The 21,577-nt window shown below is 48.7% G+C and overlaps 2 protein-coding genes across 4 annotated transcripts in view; one reads left to right on the forward strand and one right to left on the reverse strand.

Moving 5' to 3' along the window:
* The first annotated feature begins 280 nt into the window (after nt 1–280).
* On the forward strand, nt 281–15,415 carry BCCIP (BRCA2 and CDKN1A interacting protein). 2 transcript variants are annotated; one of them, XM_055345943.1, is made up of 7 exons: nt 281–458; nt 5,627–5,701; nt 5,998–6,078; nt 10,299–10,388; nt 11,687–11,874; nt 13,480–13,654; nt 15,023–15,415. In XM_055345943.1, the coding sequence occupies exons 1-7, from the start codon at nt 291–293 to the stop codon at nt 15,191–15,193; spliced, it is 948 nt and encodes a 315-aa protein (XP_055201918.1). In that variant the 5' UTR covers nt 281–290; the 3' UTR covers nt 15,194–15,415. The 2 variants fall into 2 exon arrangements, with proteins under 2 accessions (XP_055201918.1, XP_055201919.1); XM_055345944.1 differs by having other exon boundaries at nt 15,026–15,415.
* The window catches only part of DHX32 (DEAH-box helicase 32 (putative)), a 57,577-nt gene continuing 51,259 nt past the window's right edge, over nt 15,260–21,577 (reverse strand). For both annotated transcript variants that reach the window (XM_055345940.1, XM_055345939.1), the window contains exons 8-12: nt 20,495–20,686; nt 19,648–19,797; nt 17,981–18,168; nt 16,895–17,076; nt 15,260–15,786 (exon numbers count right to left, since the gene is read on the reverse strand). In XM_055345940.1, coding sequence (XP_055201915.1) covers nt 15,615–15,786; nt 16,895–17,076; nt 17,981–18,168; nt 19,648–19,797; nt 20,495–20,686 — 884 coding nt within the window. In that variant the 3' untranslated portion in view covers nt 15,260–15,614. The remainder of the gene's footprint in view (nt 15,787–16,894; nt 17,077–17,980; nt 18,169–19,647; nt 19,798–20,494; nt 20,687–21,577) is intronic.

A 21,577-nucleotide genomic window follows, 5' to 3' on the forward strand; every position in this document is an offset into this window, starting at 1 on the left:
GCGGGGGGGCGGGGGGGCGGGCCCAGATGGGTCGAACCACTGAGGGGTCGGGGGGAGCGTCGGAGGGCGTGAGGCAGGACGGAGACGGGGGGAAGAAAGTGCCCCAACAGGACCCCCGAACTGACTTGACTCCTAGGGACCACGGGCCGTGGAATCCATCAGGGCCCCTGGGGGTGGGGCCGACTCGGCGCCGAGGTGGTCCGTCGTCTCTCACTCCCCCCCGCGCTTGTGTGGGCGGGTCCGGAAGGGCGGGCTTGCTGGGCCTGCGCAGGCGCAGGGAGGTCGGCAAGATGGCGTCCAGGCCCAAGCGGCGCGCGGTGGGCAGCGGGGCCCCGCAGCCCCCGGGCGGCCCGGCCGTGCGCGCCGAGGACGAAGAGGAAGGCGGAGTGGAAGATGAGGACGAAGACGAGGAAGACAGCGACGAAGACGAGGATGAAGACGACGAGAGAGTCGACGAGGTGACAAGCACACGTGCGACCCCGGTTTGGTCGGGCGGGGCGGGGCGGGGCGGGGCGGGGCACTTTCTGGCCGCCGGAGCCGTAGGCAGGGGCCCGCCGCTTATTCTCCGCCCGCCTGCGGGGCCCGCTTTCCGTTTCTCAGGACTTCTTTTTAAAGATTTTTATTTATTTATTCATGAGAGACACACACAGAGAGAGAGAGAGAGGCAGAGACACAGGCAGCGGGAGCAGCAGGCCTCACGCAGGGAGCCCGACGCAGGATTCGATCCCAGGACCCCGGGGTCACGCCCTGGGCCGAAGGCGGCGCTGAACCGCCGGGGCCCCCCGGGCCGCCCTCCAGGCCTTGTGTTCCGACGCCGTTCTCCACCCTGCGGCGCCCCCCGGTCCTCGCTGAGACCTCAGTGACCTCAGTGAAGCTGCATCTTCTGCCTCCGAGGCACCTGACCCCGCCCCACCCACCGAGTCCAGGTGCTGGGTTCGCCGTAGAACCGGGTTCCTTTATTTGCCCAGACTGTCCTCTACCGAACCGCCTGGCATTGTAGGTACTTAACTTAATATTTGTTGAATGAATCAGTAGGACTGAACGGGCCTTAAGAGCACTGAGTGCCCACTGGGTACGTAAACCCTACTGCGTCCAAAGCGGAACTGGTAATTCGCGGTTCACGTTCTCAGTTCTCATCTTTGCCGTTTCTCTAAATGCCGCCCCCCCCCCCGGTATTGGCAACTTACTCAAGCCCCAAACCTGGTGATTAACTTTGATTCCTCCTTTGTCATGCCACATCCAGTCTTGCGATAAATCCTGCTAGTTTTTTTTTTTTTAAAGATTTTATTTATTCATGAGAGACAGAGAGGCAGAGACACAGGCAGAGGGAGAAGCAGGCTCCATGCAGGGAGCCGGATGCGGGACTGGATCCCAGGACCCCAGGATCAACCGCCCTGGGCCGAAGGCAGGTGCTAAACCGTTGACCCACCCGGGGATCCCAAATCCTGCTAGTTTTATCTTCATACCCAGACGGTTTCGTTATTGATTCTCCAACAGCCTTAGTCCACAAGTCCATGCTTCCATCATCGCCTGCTTGGCTCCCCGGGTAACTTCAGTGACTTGCTGTTTCTCCATTCTTGTACCATCACTACACCCGCAGCCAGAGAGATCTTTTTATTTTTTTATACAATACTAAGCATGCTCAGTACCATACTTTGAAGTTTACTTATTTATATTTTAGTGAACTCTTAAGGCCAAGGTGGGGCTCAAACTCACAATCAGGAGTCACACAGGCTCTTCCTACTGAGCCAGCCAGACACTCCCCCCCAGATATATATATATATATATTTTTTTTTTTTTTTAAGATTTTTTTATTTATTCATGAAAGACAGAGTGAGAGGCAGAGGCAGAGGGAGAAGCAGGCTCCCTGCAGGGAGCCCGACGTGGGACTTGATCCCAGGACCCCAGGATCACACCCTGGGCCAAAGGCAGCGATAAACTGCTCAGCCACCCAGGCTGCCCAAGAGAGATCTTTTTTAAATGTAGGTGTGTTCTCTCTTCCCTGTTCAGAACATTCCACCAGCTTTCCATTTCATTTATAGGAAAATCCAAAGACCTCCTGGTTGATGGACTGGAAGGTAGCTAGTGTGGCCACAACAGAATAAGCAAGGGAGAGTAATGGGATATCAAGTCAGAGATGAACATGAGTCAGGATTAGGGCTGAGACTGGCTTGGGTGCATGATAAATCTTCCAGGGAACAGAGACGATTTCCCTTAGAAATCAGCTCTTTGGCCCCTTGCCTTGGATGTGGTCTCACCTTTTTTCACCTAGAACTTTATTGGCTATTTTGCTAAGCACAGCAATCAGTGCTTCTTGAACTGACATGGATAGTCTGTTGCACTCCAGTGATTAAAAATTAGTGTGATGATCCTCATTGACTATAGTGTAAGAAAACATGCACTTGTATATATTGTTGGTGGGAGTATAATTTATTGCAGTGTCTTTGGAGGACAATTTGACAGTATCAGAATCTAAAATGTATACATCCTTTGATAGAGTAATTGGACTGCAAAGAATTTATTCTTTAGTCATTGTAATAATACATGCTGTTCCAGGGTCTGTGCACTTTATTAACTCATTTAGTATTTACATCAACCATGTAAAGTTAGGAGGCGGCACCATTTAAGACAGAGGATACACAACAAGTTTAAATGAAGACAGTGTGTGTGGTGCAGCAGATATAGGGGAAGGAAGAAACAGGAAATAACTGGGATTGTGTGTCAGAAACCTCTTGAAAGATTAACTTAACTATTGTTAGTGACCTCTGAGGAGTAGGAGTTGGGGGGTGGGTAGTAAGACTTTCAACTGGAATCTCTGTGCTCTTTGTCGTATTTACCACTGAAATATATTACTTTATTGATTGAAGAAATTGTTAAGGCTTTCACGGCAGTTTCCTACACTTGGTGGATCTTGATTCCTGTATTTATTGGAAAGAGGCTTTTAGTTTTTGTGGTGTTCACTCATCCACATCCATTTGTCATTATTGTGATGAATAAATCCTTGACCATTGTTTTGGACATGAAGAATCTACCTCAGACCTGCTCTGCATATAGAGAAGGAAGGAAATGCGCATGTGTGTATGTGAAGCCTGATTTAAAAAACAGGGTGACTGGCTTTGAGGCAGCTGGCAGAGTGGTGATAGAATGTGGCTAGAACTTACATAAGCAGGTCAGGGTACTGAAAGGATGAGACGAAAAGCACTAGGCATGCTTAGTTAAGTTCTTGCGGCCATGTGGCTGGGACGCGTGCTTGTGTTTGACACAGACCCTTGGAGTGTAGCTGCAGAGGAAGGGGAGTGGGTGGTGAGGGTGCCGGGGTATCTTAGACCTCCAAGGGCAGGAAGTAGTGGGGCCTCAGGGACCGGCTGGGTCACTGAGCCTGGAATGCTGTGGAAAACCAGAGGAGTCTTTCACATTTTCCTTCTCTCCTTTCCTGCTCTTTGTTACATTCAAAATATTTGGTTATTTTTCTGTTTCTACTCCTTATAACAGAGAATAGAAAATACCAACGGCTTCCGAGATTTGTCAGTCAAAAGAGCAAGCAGGTGAGATGCCACATCTAGTTTTAGTTCTGAAGTCTGTCACTTGGGAGTGTCAGGGCTCTGTTTCACAAAGGTGGCTGTTTCCCCTGAAACCACGTGGATGGGGAGTGATTCTCAGGGCAAGGGGTGCTGGGCAGATGGTCCATTTGGTATCTGCTGCGGTGCTGGTGCCATCATAGCCTGGGGCAGAGGTCGGAGACATCTGTCCAGACAAGGAAAAAAACCCTAAAAGCATCCTTTAAAGAATTTGTTTCTTTTTTAAGGAATGCACTGAATACCTGAATTGTGACAATTTGTTACATGGTTTAGTTTGACCCTGTTTGGAACACGTCCTCACCCCCTACCCACCCTGGCTGTGTCACAATCTGACTGAGCCTCCTTCTAGGAGTCAGGATTTGAACTTGATAAACTGGCCTCAATACTCACCCCCTGGCGAATGTAACAGCCCAGGGCACACTTAAATGTATGCACAGTCAGGATGACCGGGCACAAGTAGCTGTGACTGACCTCTCTGGCCTTCAGCGAAGACCCAAATTCCAGAATCTGCTATACTTGGAACTATGTGTGAACATACTATTTTAGCAGAGCCCCAAAATAAATGTGTCACTTACCAAGGTATGATTTAGGACTGATCTTGTGGAGGCTTATAAGCCTCTAAGGTTTTGCTTTTGGTGTGAAGCAATCCTTTCATTGATTTATGGGACACAAGTAGCATTACAGGATTAGGTTCTGTTTTCATTGTTTTGCTTCATATAGTCTCATGTACTTAACATAGTTTGTTGGCCTCTGGGCCATAGTATGTGCTGTTCTCGGGGCCAGGAACTCTTTAATTTTTTTTTTTTTTAAGATTTTATTTGAGAGAGAGCATGAGTGGGGTGAGGAACAGAGGGAGAAGCAGACTGCCTGCTGAGCAGGGAGCCCAGTGTGGGCCTCAATCCCAGGACTCTGGGACCATGACCTGAGCTGAAGGCAGATGCTCAACCAGCTGAGCCACCCAGGTGCCAGAGTGCCAAGAAGTCCCTCCCAGCTTGTGTCACTTCCCTAAGGGAAGACTTTCCTGACTTTTTTTTTTTTTTTTTTTTGGAGTTCAATTTGCCAACATATAGAATAATACCCAGTGCTCATCGCATCAAGTACCCCCCTCAGTGCCCATCACCCAGTCACCCCCACCCCCCGCCCACCTCCCCTTCCACCACCCCTTGTTCGTTTCCCAGAGTTAGGAGTCTCTCATGTTCTGTCTCCCTTTATGATATTTCCCACTCATTTTTTCTCCTTTCCCTTTCATTCCCTTTCACTATTTTTTATATTCCCCAAATGAATGAGACCATATAATGTTTGTCCTTCTCCGATTGACTTATTTCACTCAGCATGATACCCTCTTTCCTGATTTTCTTACCTATTTTTCACGTTGTTACAGCACCGTGTACCTGTGTTTTATAGCGCATATAGTTGCAACTTTATATTTATCTCCATGAATATTTCCTTAAAGCCTATGTTCTCCCCTAAATTGTAACCTCCACGAGGGCAGAATCATTCATGTCTGCTTTGCTTACCTTTTCGTCACGAGTGCCTGGCACAGTGCTAATGTACATGGTGGTCAGTATTTGTCAGGTGAATGAACTGTAGCCTCAGATGCATGGGCTGAATCAAGGGCATCAAGCGGTAGGCAGTGCTGGGGACTTGTGAAGTGATTCTGCGCTTTGCTTACCCTTATTGTAGTCAGGTAAATAATTTCTTCTTTGTGGCTGCTGTGACTGTTTTTTCTGGAGCAGACTTCCTCTACATTGAAACTAGATCAGTCTGAGTTTTTTTGTTCCCAGGCTTATGTGTCCGATGAGATGGCGTGAAGGTGCTTTGTAACCTGTGCAGATGGCAATCTTGGCAATATTTTTGCCTATTTGAAACCTAGACAGTTCTTCAGATAACATTTTCTTTGTGTCCTTTCTCCTGGCACGTTCTATAGATAGAGACAGATCCAAAAACAATAGAGGCAGAAGGAAAAGAAAAAGCTGTAAAGTATAAAATACTGCCTGAATTATCTTAGGGAGTTATGTGTGATGACCTATTTTGTGTGTTATTTACAGGAAGTGAATGTTGAATTTGAAGCTTATTCCATCTCCGACAAGGATCATGACGGAATTAAGAAGTTATTGCAACAGGTATGGTCATTTACCCTCTACACACAGATTTGCTCTTCTAAGAAAATCCAGGCCATTCAACACAAGCTAGGTCAAATTTCATCCTTTATTTTAGAATTCCTATTCCTGTCCTCTCTACCCTGCAGAGTAGGAAGGATTGTTTCTCTTTTCCAAGGGCTTTTCTTTTCCTCCTGCGATTGCTCTTCTGAGTTGTCTTCCATCATTGATACTTCATTATTTGAGTATGGATGTTAGAAGTTTTGTTAAAAATTGCCTTTTGATTTTCATTTAAAGTACTTTTTTTTTTTTATCCTTAGCTTTTCCTAAAGGCTCCTGTAAACACTGCAGAATTAACTGATCTCTTAATTCAACAAAACCATATTGGGAGTGTGATAAAGGTAAGCGGGAGTTATGTTTGTTCTGATTAAATTAGTTCTTTGTTGTGTTAAGATCCTCCCAAGGTTTAGCGGACAGGCCAGGAGCTCAAACTGGAAAGAGATGTTACCGGAGGAAGGGAGACTGTTACAAAGTTATTCCAGTAATTTCCAAGATTCCTGAATGCTGGATTCCCGGGAGTGCCAATGGATAGTGAGAAAAAGGGGTGATTCAGAAGATATTTAGGAGACGAGAGATAATGGAGCTTAGCGAGTGATGGGGCTGAGTTGAGGGGTCAAGGGTGGCTCCCAAGTGTCTGCCTCCAGTGACCAAGATTGCAAACATGGAAGAAGAGGCCAGGAGGGAACCTGAGTTCGGGTATACACGTGTTGAGTTTGATTTGCCTGTGATACACATGAGGGAGGTGTGAGCAGTGGCTGGAGACCTGGGTGTCCTCAGCAGATGGACGGTTGCCCAGGGAGGGTGGGACAGACACTGCTAATACCAATTACTTGGAGGAGTCAGTGGCAGAGTCTGCAAAGGAGCTGTGGTGGGGGCCACAGTGGGGGGTGGGGGTGACCTGGAAGGGAGGGCGTGAAGCACTGGAGGGAGCTTTTGGAGGAGGCACAGCAGGAGGGGTGAGGCCTGCCTCTGCCTCCCCGTGGTGGTTTTGGGTTTTCTGTGGCTGCCATACATACTGCCTGCAGTTTACTGTCACAGTAGCAATGGTCATTTTTTTGCCTCATTTGGACAGAGCTCAGTGAGAACAACTCCTGTCTGCTCTGTGTCTCATGAGCCAGTGGGAGGCCAGAGGATTCACTTTCAAGATGGCTCACTCACATGATCAGCAAGGTCATGCCGGCTGTCCAGAGGGAGCCCAGCTGGGATTATGGGTCAGGGGCCTCAGTTTCTTCGTGGCATGGGCCCCTCTATGAAGCAGCTGGGTTCCAGGAGCAAGCAGCCCAAAAGAACCAGGCACAAGTGCACAGCATTGTATTTCCTCTGTCCTATTAATCAGACGTGAGGGTCTGTAGAGGTTCAAGGGGAGGGTGCATGGACCTCAGCATTCAGTGGGAGTAGGGGCTAGGTTACATTGTCAGAAGAGAATGTAGGACTGGACTGTGGCGGCCATCTGTGGAGAATAGAATCTAGCACCGTGACCTTGGTCTGTTTCCACTTCCATCTCTGAAAATGAGGATGGTCCCAGTCCCTACTTCGTCTGGCATTGCAGAAGCAGCGGGAGTTGCTGAGCACTTGGTGCTTAGAGCAGCAGCACATGGCTGGTGCTGTAGTCTCAGTGCCCACAGTTGGTGTCTTTTCCCGTTCCCAGAACGTGCCATTGGGGTCATGGTACAGAAGCAGCACCACTTCGGTCTACTACACCCACTCACCACCTCACCTTTAGCCATCTCCCATTGTGGTCAAAGCCGAAGGTCTTCAACAAGCTGGCATTCACAGCCCCTATCTCCTCTCCTAAACAACTCTACCGCTTTTACAACCAGTACTCCACTGAGGTTCTGGAACTATCGGGTAGGCTCACCAGCGTCTTGTTGCTAAACCTCATGGCACTAAAGTGAAGAAAGTGAAAGCAGTAGTACCTCCAGTAGTTTCCTTCTAGAGCAGTGGGAAAGGCAGACCTCTCACCAGACACCTGTTCCCTCCAGCTGATCAGTGTCTGTAGGAGTGTTGTCAACACTCACTCCATCTTCGGCCCTCCGTCTTGTTGGTGCTTGTGCCGTGACCTTGGAGAAGGCTTGTTTTGATCATCCAGAAAGGGGTGCACAGAAGGCCACACAGAAGGCTGCGCTTTAGGTAACTACCCTGTGACCTCCCCACCATGCCCCTAGCTTGTCGAAGCTGTGGGTGAGGTCCAAGCTTTGTGGAGAAAAGCTGCATGGCGCCAGAATCGTTGGTCCACCCAGTCTCTCTGTCAGTAAGATCGCCTCAATAAGACTGCGAATGGTGGAGTGGCTTGCTTCAGTGTCTGTCTTAGGTGGCTTCTCCATGTAGAAGATCCATTGCTGACCCTCCTCTACCTTCTAACCATGTCCTAAGACTGTCCAACAAGACTGTCCTATTCTTGAAAGAGCTTAGGTCAGTGGAGGATTCAGCCTTCAACGGGATGGTTCTACGGGTAACTTCACAGTGACAGTTACAGCTTTTGGCTTCCGCAGAGGTCCTCAGGGTGTCCCAGTGACAGAGACTTCTGTCCCTAGGAGAGGGACTGCCCAGAACTTTCACCAGAGTCTCTGGGACTGGGGGGATTTGGATTCCTGTAGAGAAGGCAGTCCCAAGGGCTGTGGAGGGGAAAGGGCGAGGGCCTGCAGGGCATGCCCTGCTTGTGTGGCTAGTGCAGGGGTGAGGGGTTAGGTGGAGTTGCTCAGGACGAAGGCCCTAGGAATTGTGTCGAAGAAGGAGGCTTGAGGCAGTGAACGGGTCAGGTGGGTGGGGCTTTTGCTGGGGGGGTGCGGTAAGCAGGTGGTCATGGATGAGACTGATGGGATTGTGACCACGGCCCCTGTGGAGAGGCAGCCCCCATGTGGTGTTGCTTTGATGGCTGATGACCATCAAGGAGGAACACTGAGTGTGCTCCAGGGGATGCTAACTGTTTGTGAGCCCAGTGACCATTTGGGGGATTCCCCCCCCCTTTTTTTTAAAGTAAGCTCTGTGCCCCACTGAACTCACAACCTTGAGAGCAAGAGTCACATGTTGCTGTGACTGAGCCCACCCGGTGCCCCAATTTTGGGGATTGCTTCGAATTCGACACTGAGGGTTCCTTTTCCTACCCCTGGCCCTCTGTTGGTACTGCATGTGTTTTGCCACCGTAGGTGGGAGACCTGTGAGCTGCAGGACATCTGTCCCAGGTTGGTCTTGAGGGACCAGGGCTGGTGGACTAATTCTGTTGCCTGAGTAGATGTGCCCTGGTTCTCTCATGGCTGGTGTTCGTGTTCTGAGTTACCTGCCTGTTCTCTCTCCGTGTATCCTCTGGATTCGTAGAGCTTGAAACATCTCTCATTTTGGCACATGGTTTTATTCCCTAGGCCATGCTGCCCACCCTAGTTCTACAGGTGAAACTGCTTCAGCACAAATGCTGCTTTTTTTTTTTCCCCCAAAGATTTTATTTATTTATTCTTGAGAGACAGAGAGAGAGAGAGAGGCAGGCTCCATGCAGGGAGCCTGATGTGGGACTCGATTCCAGGTCTCCAGGATCAGGCCCTGGGCTGAAGGCAGCGCTAAACCACTGAGCCACCCGGGCTGCCCCCAGATGTTGCTTTTAAAGCCTGGTAGTGCCTTTGCCTGAGTCTCCCTGTCAGTAGCAGGAGATCCAGGACTACTTCCTCAGGCCCCTTGAGTCACTGGTCTGATGCCCTGTCCCCACAGAGGCAGGTTTCGTGGCCCTGTTCTCGCCCTGCGGCCCCTGGGAGCACCCCTGCTCCACTGGCCCTACCTTAGTGAGCCTGGGTGCTGCTGCAGGAGGCAGAGCTGTGAGTCCCTTCCCACAGAAGAGCGTCAGGGAGACACATGGGACAGTCGTGGGTCCCTGCTGGCGTCCTGTAGATAAAGCAGCAGCCTCATTGCATTTCCTTCCTTCAGCACATGGTCCCCAAGGACATTGTCTTTGCCAGACATCACGCTAGGGGCCGGGGATGCAGTGAGTGTGCCGCCTGAACACGTGCACCAGCACCACTGCACCAGCAGCACATGGACAGGTGGAGGGTGAGGCCCCGGGGGAGGGCTTGTCTGTAGAGTCTGGAAGTTCAGGTCGGAGTTAAGCATTTCATTCTTAGGTCTCTTTCCTTTCTTGCCCTCTTTTCTCTTCACGTGGTAGGAGTGAGTGGCGCCCACGCGTTGTTCGCTCTCACCCGTGCTGGGGCTGGGCCTGTGCTCTGGAGGCCTGTGACTGCAGGGGATCCACGGAGGGACGAGCAAGGGCTGGCTGCAGCCAGGTGTCTTTGAAGACAGACTGAAGTGGTTGATTTCAGGAAGTTTTATCTGTTCTGGTGACATAACTGCGAATCTAGTATAAAGAATTTTGGAGCAGGAAGGGGTCATCTGCAATGTAAAAGGGGGGAGCAGAAGCAAGGGAGGTGAGCTGATCAGGGCAAGGCCCACGGTCCTCAGCCTGTGACACTTCCCTGCCGTGATGGTGGCCAAGGATGGTGTTTGAAAACCGAAGCGTGACTTGGTATTCTGCTTCTCCGAACCAAATGTACAACTTTAATTCTTTTTCTTTTTAAAATAGCAGACGGATGTTTCAGAAGACAGCGATGATGATGTGGATGAAGAGGAGATTTTTGGGTTCATAAGTCTTTTAAATTTAACTGAAAGAAAGGTTGGTTTCACTGGGTGGCATCAGACTGTTCCTTAGACCCAAATCACTTTAATGTATGATGACTGTTTGTTTTTTTTTTTTAAAGATTTTATTTATTTATTCATGATAGTCACACAGAGAGAGAGAGCGAGAGGCAGAGACATAGGCAGAGGGAGAAGCAGGCTCCATGCACTGGGAGCCCGACATGGGATTCGATCCCGGGTCTCCAGGATCGTGCCCTGGGCCAAAGGCAGGCGCCAAACCGCTGCGCCACCCAGGGATCCCATGATGACTGTTTTTATATCAGCAATGGAATTAACAATAAGGATATGTGCTCTTGTGAAATCTCACTATAATCTTGTTTTTTGGTTTTTTTTTTTTTTAAAGATTTTATTTATTAGAGCAGAGAGGGAGAAGCAGACTCTGCTGAGCAGGGAGCCTGCTGTGGGGCTTGATCCCAGGACCCACCCTAAGGTCATGACCTGAGCCCCCTAGGTGCCCCACTGTAATTTTTTTCAAATGTGAGAGTGTTTTTGTGCTGAATCTCAACCATGAAAGTCATGGCTCCTCGTGGTGTAGAGAACCATTCAGAACTGGGGTCCTGGTGTTGGTATTGATACCAGAGCTGGTGGTGCTGCTGTCTGTGGCTCTTCCTTTGTGAGGCTTTGTTGCTTCCTGCAGCAGAGGGCACGTACTGACCTTCACTTGTGCTTCCATTCGTCTCTTTATTGATTCGTTGAGTTCTAAGAAAAGGGAGAACAAGCTGTTTACTCTCCTCAGAGTAAGGTGCAGGTCACCATTTATCTTCAGGTTTTATTTATTTATTTATTTTAAGATTTTATTTACTTATTCATGGGAGACACAGAGAGAGAGAGGCAGAGACACAGGCAGAGGGGGAAGCAGGCTCCATGCAGGGAGCCCACCCAATGTGGGACTTGATCCTGGGACTCCAGGGTCACGCCCTGGGCCGAAGGTGGCGCTAAACCGCTGAGCCACCCGGGCTTCCCCCTCATCTTTAGGTTTTACATGAACTTTCCAGTTACGTCCATCTGTCTCTACGAAGTGGACTGGAATGGCTGTTCCAGTGTGTGAGTGTAGGTGTAACGCGCTGTCACCACTGCTCATAGGACCATAAATAGCTAGGTGTAGTTAATTTTGAGAAATGCTTAAGCACTGAACACTGAGGACAGGTGGGGTTATAAAGGCAATGCCAGGAGACTGCCCTAACTGTAAGATAGAAAGTGCTAGAGAGCTCTCACTCTCTTTTCTGCTCCAGGTGCGGCCTGTACTGAATGGCAAGCTTTGTCTTTGCTTCCTAGGGAACCCAGTGTGCTGAACAAATTAAAGAGCTGATCCTGAGCTCCTGTGAGAAGAACTGTGGAAAGAGTTTGGTGGAACAGCTGGATACACTTTTAAACGACAACTCCAAGCCTGTGGGCTTTCTCCTCAGCGAGAGGTTCATTAACGTCCCTCCTCAGATTGCGCTGCCCATGCACCAGCAGCTCCAGTAAGAGACTGGGCCACATACCTCTGAACAGAGGTTGTTCCCAGGTGGACTTGGCAGAGGGATTTCAGTAGTGGGAAGCGCCCCGCCCGCCCTTTTGGCAGCCCTGTGCCTCGGAGGACACCTCCTCCTGCCAGAGGCCTGTCCCTGCGTAGCAGCAGGCTTCCTAATGTCTTGTGACCATAGTCTCAACAGTCTTAGAAGATGTACAGGGTATAAATACAGATGAGTTTATATAGACTTTTTACCCCCTACTGGACTAAAGTTCTCGTCTTCCCAGATTTCTGTAACGTGGATAAAATGCTGAACAGTTACTCTGATAACAAAAACTGGGTACAATTCCTAAATTCCACTGGGATGTTTTTTAACTAAGGAAGCTGCAGTCCTGATACTGTGTCTCTGGCTTCTTGAGGTTTGCTGTTTTTAATTTTTTTTTTGTTTTGTTTTGTGGGTTTTTTTCCCCCCCTATTTTAGAGAAGGAGAAAGCACGAGTGGAAGGGCAGAGGGGAAGAGAGAGAGAGAGAACCTCACAAGCAGATTCCCCACTGAACATGGAGTCCCAACGGGGGGGTTTGATCTCACTGCCCTGAGATCATGACCTGAGCTGAAACCAGGAGTTGGAAGCTCAACCGACTATGCCACCCAGTACTTTCTTAATGCAGGGACTTTAGGTTTACATTTAATTGTCAAGAGCTAAGAATTGGGATTGTTGTGCTTTGAGGTAGAGTGGGATGGAAATACAGACTGGCCCCTGTGCCGCATGCACAGGCCCTGTTGCTCCAGGTCATGGTGCTCATGCTTGCCTGGTAGTAGTTGGTGGGGATGTAAGGACAGGCTGAGCCTTCGGGTTTCCCACTTAACCAGTTCATTCTTGATCGTTTTACTCTCACCCCCTCATGCCCAGCTGGCACTCAACATACTTTTGCTGCATGTTCTTTGTTTTGCTTTGTCTTTTTTTTTGATCAGCTGGAGCTCATGTGTATTTGGTATCACAGGAGAGTGATCTGCTTTCTCCTGATCATCCTCTCTTAAAGCTGAAGTCTTTACATCTTTGGACAGACGTATAGAGACACGGGCAGACACGGGCAGTTTTTGGAAGGAAGAAAATGAAGGCTATGTTGCTATTCTGATTATTCTAGAATCTAGGGGATGTGTGTCCTGGTGTGCCATTTCTGCAGCATGTCAGGACTCTAGTCCTAGTGCTTGACTCTGGTGCTTGGAGATTAATGGCATTGGTTATAGCTCTGTGCTTTTGTGTCTCTGCTAAATGTTTTTAAAAATCCAAATTCTTACATATTTTTAGTTCTGCAGAGGCAGAGCAGTGATGCTGACTGCCTTTGAGACCCCTCTTATTTGCTGTGTATCCACATCGCAGCATAATCTGAGGGGCTCATCCCGCTTACTACAAAACCCCGTCGTAGTTGATCACAAGTGCAACTGACCACGTAAATAAAACTCATGCCTTAGAAGTGTCCAGATCTGACTTGTTCGAGCCTGTGTCAGAGACCACAGAACCCCTGCGGAGGCCTCTCTGGTTACCGTGTGCTCTGGCTTGTTGGATTTTCACCGGGCTCAGCAGGCAGACCGTCTCTGTGTTGTGCTTTGTAGGAAAGAACTAGCAGAGGCACACAAAACTAACAAGCCGTGTGGGAAGTGTTACTTCTACCTTCTGATTAGCAAGACGTTTGTGGAAGCTGGAAAAAATTCCAAAAAGAAAGGGAGCAACCAAGAAGAGAAACAGGAGTTAATGTTTGCAAATGCAGAGGAAGAATTTTTCTATGAGGTAAGACTGTCCTGTTCTATTTTTTTGAACGTAAACCAGAGCTTTCTTGACCGTAGGCAAGATTTGCTGCTCTCTGTCTGAGTCCTTGGAGTACGGCCACACTTTTCTTCATGTAGCTGGCAGTTGGTGGCTCATGTGGTGCCTACGCCTAGTACCTCCCTGCAGGGGCTCACGCGGGGCCCACACCTAGTACATCCCGGTGGGCGCTCACTCGGGGCCCACACCTAGTACCTCCCTGTAGGGGCTCACGCAGTTCCCACACCTAGTACCTCCCTGCAGGGGCTCACCCGGGGCCCATGCCTAATACATCTCGGCAGGGGGCTCACACAGCGTCCATATCTACTATGTCCCCTGCAGGGACTTAATAAGCGGTGCTCACACCTAGTACCTCCTGGCAGGGGCTTGCTTGCCTGCGCCTACTACACTACCAGCAGGCTTGTCCCTAGCCCCCCAGCCCCTGGGGTGGAATGTGGGGAGGAAAAGGGCCATGAACTTTGGTGATCAAGCACTGTCCACATGCTTACTAGAAGATCTTTTGTTCTGGAACCACGCCATGAGGTAGACGTTAGTCTTGGTTTACAGATGGGCATGCAGAGTCAGGGGGAGGAGAGCCATCACCTGAGGTCATGTAGCTGGTTCATGTGGAAGCTGGCGTAGGCCCTGCTGCCCTGTGAAGGCTCACGTGCTTCTCTGTGTCCTTGCTCCTGGATGTCCTCCCACGTAACAGGATTTCTAGCACTTTCTTCCAGAAAGGTAGCTTGTGCCATGATGGACAGCTAGATGCCAGAGAATCTGCTTTCTTGCTCAAAGATAGTCAATCTGAGGAGTAACTTACTTTCCTGGATTAAAGGGCATCCGTAACTGCTTTTTTGAAAAAAGACTTCTGCAAAATACTAAATACTGCAGATTCAGCTCTACCTGTTTTTCAGGAAGTAAACAGTGAAAATTAAACGTGTATCCCCCGAGCACCTTAGATTTTTTTCAGGGAAGGCTGGATGGGTGTTTGAAGATGGCCTGGTTACACACACGCCTGTCTTCACACAGCTTGATGCCAGCACAGTGAGACCAGTGTGTGAGGACCATTCTGAATCTCATTGTCAAAATGCTAGGAGTTTTTATTTCACTTTCCTGTTGATTTATAAACACTTAAGACTGGGACACACTGCTCTCCATGCTTTTCCTGTAGGTTAGAAATCTGGTAAGCATTGTGTAACTTCTGCTGGAATATCCCGTTTGGGCTAATTTTATTGTTCGGCTTCTGTTTGCCGTCACTCGTAAGCACGTCAGACAATATTCCTGGCTGCCCTTTAAACAAGTTTCCCTTTGGGTTGTCTGAAACTTTAACTTACAATTTTACGTTCGGTTCAGAAGGCCATCCTGAAGTTCAGCTACTCGGTGCAGGAAGAGAGCGACACTCGTCTGGGAGGCAGGTGGTCCTTTGATGACGTCCCCATGAAGCCCTTGCGAACCGTGATGTTGATTCCAGGTGACCGGATGAACGAAATCATGGACAGACTGAAAGAGCACCTCTCCGTGTGACCCATTTCCCATGGACAGTAGTTGGTGACTTTGTGTTTGTAAAATTACCAGAAAACAGCTCTCAGATTTACTGAAAAACTCACGACTTTATTCAGAGTAAGGTTCTCTACAAAAGAGTAGGGTTCTGTTCCCTGTGTCTGTGACACATTTACAAAATAGTTTTTTAAAAAAAAATTTGGTCAAATTATGAATGATTAAAAGCTTTTCCAATAAGAAGGAAAACATGGGAGTCGTAATTTAAAGAACTCAATAAAAACTTCTATTTTTTTATTTTTAAATAATATACAAAGTATTTTTTTTCAAGACTCGTGGGGCATGATCTCATTCAAGTTGAGCGTCTGCACCTCCCTCCGGCAGACTGGCTGTTAGGCTAGTGTGGGGCACTTATTGCACATCTTGCTTTTTATGGAAGATTCTGAAGTCACTGGATGGTGCATCTCTGCTCAGTAGTCTCAGGGCACTTCTCACACATTTTCGGTTCCTTTTTCATTGTTGATAGAGGTGAAAGGTGATCCATTACTTGACGTAGGATATCCTTACTTTCGCTAGGAGGCAGGTTACTGAAATAGTACGGTGGTGCCAGCTGCATAAATCTGTTGAAAACAAAAAGATTAGATTTTTTTCTTTTTTGGTGAGTAATACCAAACATGGGGGGACTTCCCACCCCTGGAGAATCTACTTGTTGAACTGGTACTTAATTTGAACTCTTCAGTCTCTGTCTCCCTTTGCAGGATAAATACTTCCTGTGGTTTTTATTGAACCAGTCCAATTGCATTTCTGGAATAAGCTGGCTTCTCTAGTGTTAGGCCACACCTAACTATGATGCCCACCACTCATCACCAGAGGAAACTGGCACTTGCTTTAAGGCCCATCACATGTGAAAGATCAGGTCAGGTGTTAGGGAGAACTCCGGGTGGGTAAGAGTTCTTTCTCTCATTAACTGATACCACTCGCGTCCAGCTATTAGGTACTTTAGGTTCCTGCCTTGAAGCTCACTGTCCAGGGAGGAGCGTATGTTCAGGTGGACCTAGCATCTGCAGGAGCACCAGAGACAGCTCTTCATTCTCACGGGTACCCCATGTACTTCATTCCCTTGGCAGCCAGAGTCGTCTTTGAAAGTACACAGAAAGGATGTTATTCCTACTTAAAACTCTCATAGTTTCGTAGGGCAAATTCTAGACTCGCACGTGGCCCACGAGCCCTACACCTCTCATAGTTGCCCATCACCCACCTCCCCTGCATCCCTCCCTCTCCCACTAGCCCTAGTCTTGGCACGTCTGTTCTGAGAGTGGCTAAGCTCATTCCTTCTCTGGGTTTGCACCTGTAAACACTCTTTGTGGCTTTTTTGTTCCTTTTAAGAGGCATCATGCTGTTGTATTTCTACACTGTATTGTTTTTTCAATAATCTCTACACCCAACATGGGGTGGGCCTCAAACTCATGACCCTGGGATCAAGACTTGCACGTTCCACCTCCTGAGCCAGCCAGGCGCCCCTTTGCATGGTATGTAATTTGTTGTGATCCCAGTGATCCCAGAGAGAGGAACGTTTAGATGCTCCTCCCGAGAGACCTGCCCTAAGTAGGTATGCAGTACGTTTAGATTGGTGCCAGCATAACCTAACTGAAAATGTAGTAAAAACCAAATGTGTCACTGACTCAAGTTATGAGTTAAAAAGAACCTTTTTCTCTCTAGTAGACTTACAGTTCAGGAGAGATTTCAGAGGTAATCCTGATGTAGTTGTTCTCAGATATGCTGAACTTGTGGAAGAGAACCCACTCTGGCATCTTCTTGGTGATGGAGTAACTGGACAGGGGGTGCAGCTGGGCTACCTGTTTGTGTGTCAGCATTAAGTAGTTACCTGATCCATCCACATCCCTGGCAATCTACAAGGCAGTGTTTTTAAGGAAAAAGGTTCTGTGTTAATGAGATCAACAGACGAGATGTTTTGTTTAAAAAAATTCCTAAGTACTTATTTCACTCAAAATAGTAAAAATTACCCATCTGCCACCCATGTTTCTTATTTTCAGATCTAGAAAACAAGCCAAACACAGGTTTTGCCCAAAACTTTGAGGTCGTGATGATGAGGTTACTGACTTTAGCAGTTTCAGGTCAGTGGGCGAAAAGAGCGTAGCTACAAAGGCTAACTGAAGCCTTTGGGTCGTGAAGGCTAGTGTGCTGCCAGCCACGTTCTGGGCAGGATACTTCTGTCAGGGGCTTTATGCCAGATGTTCTAGCTCAATACAGTAACACTGATGTAGGAACCTTACTTTTTCCATACAAGATTAGGAAATTCATTTTAAAATGTCATTTTTTCTCCTCTTTTAAGATCGTTTTAGAATTTGAGAAATACCAGTTTCACTCCCCATGACGTGAAGAAAATGCATCCGTAATGTGCTTTAATTTAGGGGAGCTACATCGGGCAGCCTTCATTTGGGGGATGAAACACAGGAGACATTACCTTTACCAGTATCACTGGTTAAACATGAGCTACTTCACAAACCAGTGAGATGAGGGACTGCATCTGATGCTCCCCCAAAGAGCGTGTTTTTCCTAATGTCCCCTCTGTAATGAAATGAAAAAAGACCTTTTGTCTTTTTGGACAAAGTGACCATATTGTGGCTTAGCCCTTCAATTCCCTTGAAGTATATTTAAATAATCTTTAGTGACATAGAAGGTTTTAGTTTTATATAATGTCAACACCACTGAAAGCACCATCCCAGGTGAGACTTCCTGACAGGCTGTCCTGAGCGTGAGGTTCTGTAGAGACCACGCCCTCCCTGTTCTTGCCTGCATGAAGTAACCGGACAGGAGAGCCTTCTTTATGTTCAGAGCGTTTTCCTTTGAGCCAAAAGCAGGTTCTGCGCAGGGAAGCTCAATTCGCTTGACAATTTCTAAGAGTTCAGCTCGGATAACGTCTGCCATCCTGAGAGCACAACAATTGAGGAAGTAATCGTGACACCACTTTTCAACACACTCTGGGAGGGAAAGAAGAAAAGAAATGACCCATTATAAGCTACCAGAGCCCAGGCCAGGAAGAAGGTGGGATCTTTGTCCTGTCCTGAAGAGGAGGTCACCTGGGTGACGGAGGCTGCAGGGACGCGTGCTGGCCGGCAGGACTGCACTGGCTGTGGGGTTCTGGAACCCCCGAGCTGGGGGGCAGCATGTGGCAGGTGCAGACCAGGCCAGTGTACCGCCCATCACCTGCACCCGAGGGCGAGCAGAGGACGTGGTCTCATCACCGTTTGTGTTGTGTACACGATGAGGACGTACGTGGCCACAACGTTTAATCAAACTAGGAGGGAAAAGTGTACAGTAGAAGGTCCCCTGAGCCATGAAAATATCTCAACATACTTCTAAGGAAAGGATCACTACTAGGCTGACTGGGGAATTCTGTTAAGCTCATCTACTTTAGCTGCAAATTTTATATTAAAATTCAGTCCCCTGGTTCAGTTTGAAGTGAATGCTTTCTTGCTACCGGTGTAGTTCCTTAGGACGGGCCTGGAGTGCTGCCTGGCCCTGGGAACACCCCTGGCCTTGGCACAGTGCGGGGAGGCCCCTGGTCGACCCTGTCCTGTGCACCTGGGCCAACAGGAGCATGTGCTTGGGCAGACAATTGTACCCAGCCTCCCTGCTCTCCAAAGATGCCACCAAACTCCCCATATCCTTTCTGGCTCCACTGACAACTTTACCTTCTCAGCTCAGAAAAATTAACTCCCCATTGAATAATTCTACTGCCAAACTGCTGTCCTATTTCTCAGCTCAGTTTTCATCCTGTCTACCAGAGCAGAGGTGGTAAAAGCTAAAGGGAAAACCAAGGTTCCCTTGCGGGAAGGGGGTTCCTCACCGCCTGCCTCTGGAGGCCCCGGCCTGCGTGTGTCGCTCTGTCCTGTCGGCCCTTCGGGGATCCCCTTCCTGTCTAAAGCCGAGCAAGGCAGTTTCATGGATACGTGTTTCCAATTCCCTCTTGTGCAAAGTCATACGCCCACTGTGGGTTAGCCCCGGGACTTGTGCCTCCGCTTTTCCACACGCCCTGTCCTCTCCCCTACCCCCGGCCAAGCCGGCTCTCTCCTGCCTCCTCCGGCACACCTGCCGATTAGTATCTGGAGCCGGGGTTGGTTGGTTTGGTCCTGGATGTCCACGTTCTGTCTGTCCAGTGAATGTGGGTGTTGGGGAAAGCACAAAGCTCAGCTCTGACCCAGGACACCTAGAGACGGCAGTTCCTTTCTCTCCTCCCCCGGCCCTGGAGGGTGGGGGCTGTGCTGTGCAAGAATTTTGGGCCCAGGCTAGCTCCGTGGGTTGGCCGGGCACTGGACTTCCACATGCCCGGCGACAAGTGCCACTCCACTCCAGTGACCAACAGGCTGGAGAAGGGAGAACAGCTTGGCTTCCTCTGGGGAAGGAAAGCTGAAAGCTGGACACGAGCTAATTTCTCAGACTCACAAGCATTCACTTACGGTCACTGGTGGAATTCAGAGCTATGTCCTGGTAGGCCTTGTAAATGTTGATGAGGGTAAAGTGATCTCCTTCAGGATGTAAAAATGTCTTCCAGCAAGTCAAGGCGGCCTCCTCAGCCCCATGTGGCAGATTAGAGAAGCAGTTGGGAGCTTTAAGATGTAAAAGATCACAAGGTCAGCAATACTGGAGGCACTTCCCCTCCCCTGCCCACCAGCAGAACATGCAGAGGGCCGGCTGGTGACCCTGTATGTAGAACCAACCATTCCTGGCTGCTGCTCTGGATCAACGTTATTCTTGCTTACTCAGAAATCAGAGATTCAGGGTGAGTTGTCCTGTTTTTCTCCTTGTTTGCCTGTGTAGGTGTAGCGAGTACCCTGCTCGTACCACCGTCAGAGCAGGGCCCCTGGGGACCTGAGACACTCAGAGGCCCAGCCGCTGGCGCAGGATTAGGACTTACAGTCCTAATGCTGCACTGCCTTTGGCCTGTTCTGCCAATAAAGGAATACATTAAGCCAAGAAGCAAGAATGAAGGTGGTAGGAAACAGAAACAGAGCTCTCTGGGGGAAGAACATTCCTAGTGACCCAATTTTTCTTTCAATGTTTGATTAAGAAATTCACTGGATTTTGAGTGACTTTTTCAATCACTTGATTCCATCTTTCAATTATTAAGGTAATTCGTGTAACTTCCTACCTTTGAAACCTATTAATATGCTTATCACTTCAAAAGGTTAAATGAATTGGTCAGTGTCTCTCTGTTAGGTTCTTCAAATCCTTCAGATGGATCTCATTTAAATCTAGACCTGGCACAGACTGACAACACAAAGAGCAGTGCTCCCCGAGGAGTACCTGTCACCATGGCAGCGATTGTCAGCATCTCCTCCACACAGTCAAATTCACAGGATGCTAAGATAGACTTTGAGAGTTGTGGGTCAAGGGGAAACTCCGACATGATGATCCCAAACTCAGAGAGGTTCCCATCATTGTCCAGTGCTGCCAGGTAGTCCAAGTCTTCCAGAGCCTGCATCAAGCTTTCCGGTGCTAGCAGAGAAAAAAAAAAAAAAATCACCAGTCTCCTATAACCAAGACGGAGTGACAAGTACTGGACCTCCCTTCCCACACGAGACAATCGAACAGTTGGCAAAACACGTGAAACGACAGTTTGTGGAACAAAGCATGTCAGCAGTGAAGGCAGGGATTCCGGAGAGGGGCGCTAATGAAGGGAAGGCCATGACCACCCAGCAAAAGGCCTTGAAAGTTTCCCGGCTGCAGTGCCAGAAGGGGACCCAGGTGAGGCCTGCCAGACTCCTGAGCTATGAAGATGGTGCTGAGGGTCCAGGAAGCCTAAGGTCACCAGAGCTTGCAGGTGGGGCCACCTGACAGGAGAGAGCCATACAGAGCTAGAGATCGGAATATCTATGAAAGGTCTTCTTGCTTCGTCGGCAGAGCACGCAGAAGTAACATCGGGTCACAGAAAGAATCATCAGGTCACAGAAAGAACCATCCAGAGGATTAGAGGGACAGTGCCAGGTGCTCATACTGGATCTAGGGCACGCCCATTTCTGCCCACCAGACCGGCAAACCTCAGAGTTCATGGGGCCCTGGGTGGGAGATGCAGAAGGGAAGAACTAACCCTCGATGTGCACGGCTCCAGGACCCGAATCTTAAAACCAGGACCTGAAAGGATCATCCTGCAGCCCAGAATAACAGTCAAGAATATTTATAGGAATACAAAATATCCAATACCCAACACAACAAAATGTACAATGTCTAGCATCCAATAAAAAATTATGAGGCATGAAGAGCAGGAAAATACAATCCCGTAATAGGGAGAAAAATTAATCAATTGAAACTGACCCAGAACCCGGAGAGATGACAAATAGTAGGTAAGGATGTGAAAGAGTTACTCGCCAGTGCAAAGACAGGGCAGAT

The sequence above is a fragment of the Nyctereutes procyonoides genome, unplaced genomic scaffold (assembly GCF_905146905.1).
Source record: "Nyctereutes procyonoides isolate TBG_1078 unplaced genomic scaffold, NYPRO_anot_genome, whole genome shotgun sequence".
NCBI lineage: Eukaryota > Metazoa > Chordata > Mammalia > Carnivora > Canidae > Nyctereutes > Nyctereutes procyonoides.

What these genes read in the sequence shown, in the direction of transcription:
- BCCIP (XM_055345943.1), top strand. Translation starts at nt 291, where the DNA reads ATGGCGTCCAGGCCCAAGCGGCGCGCGGTGGGCAGCGGGGCCCCGCAG. An exon ending in ATATTGGGAGTGTGATAAAG is followed by an intron (nt 6,079 to 10,298) that starts GTAAGCGGGAGT and finishes TTTTTAAAATAG; the next exon opens with CAGACGGATGTTTCAGAAGA. An exon ending in CCCATGCACCAGCAGCTCCA is followed by an intron (nt 11,875 to 13,479) that starts GTAAGAGACTGG and finishes TGTGCTTTGTAG; the next exon opens with GAAAGAACTAGCAGAGGCAC.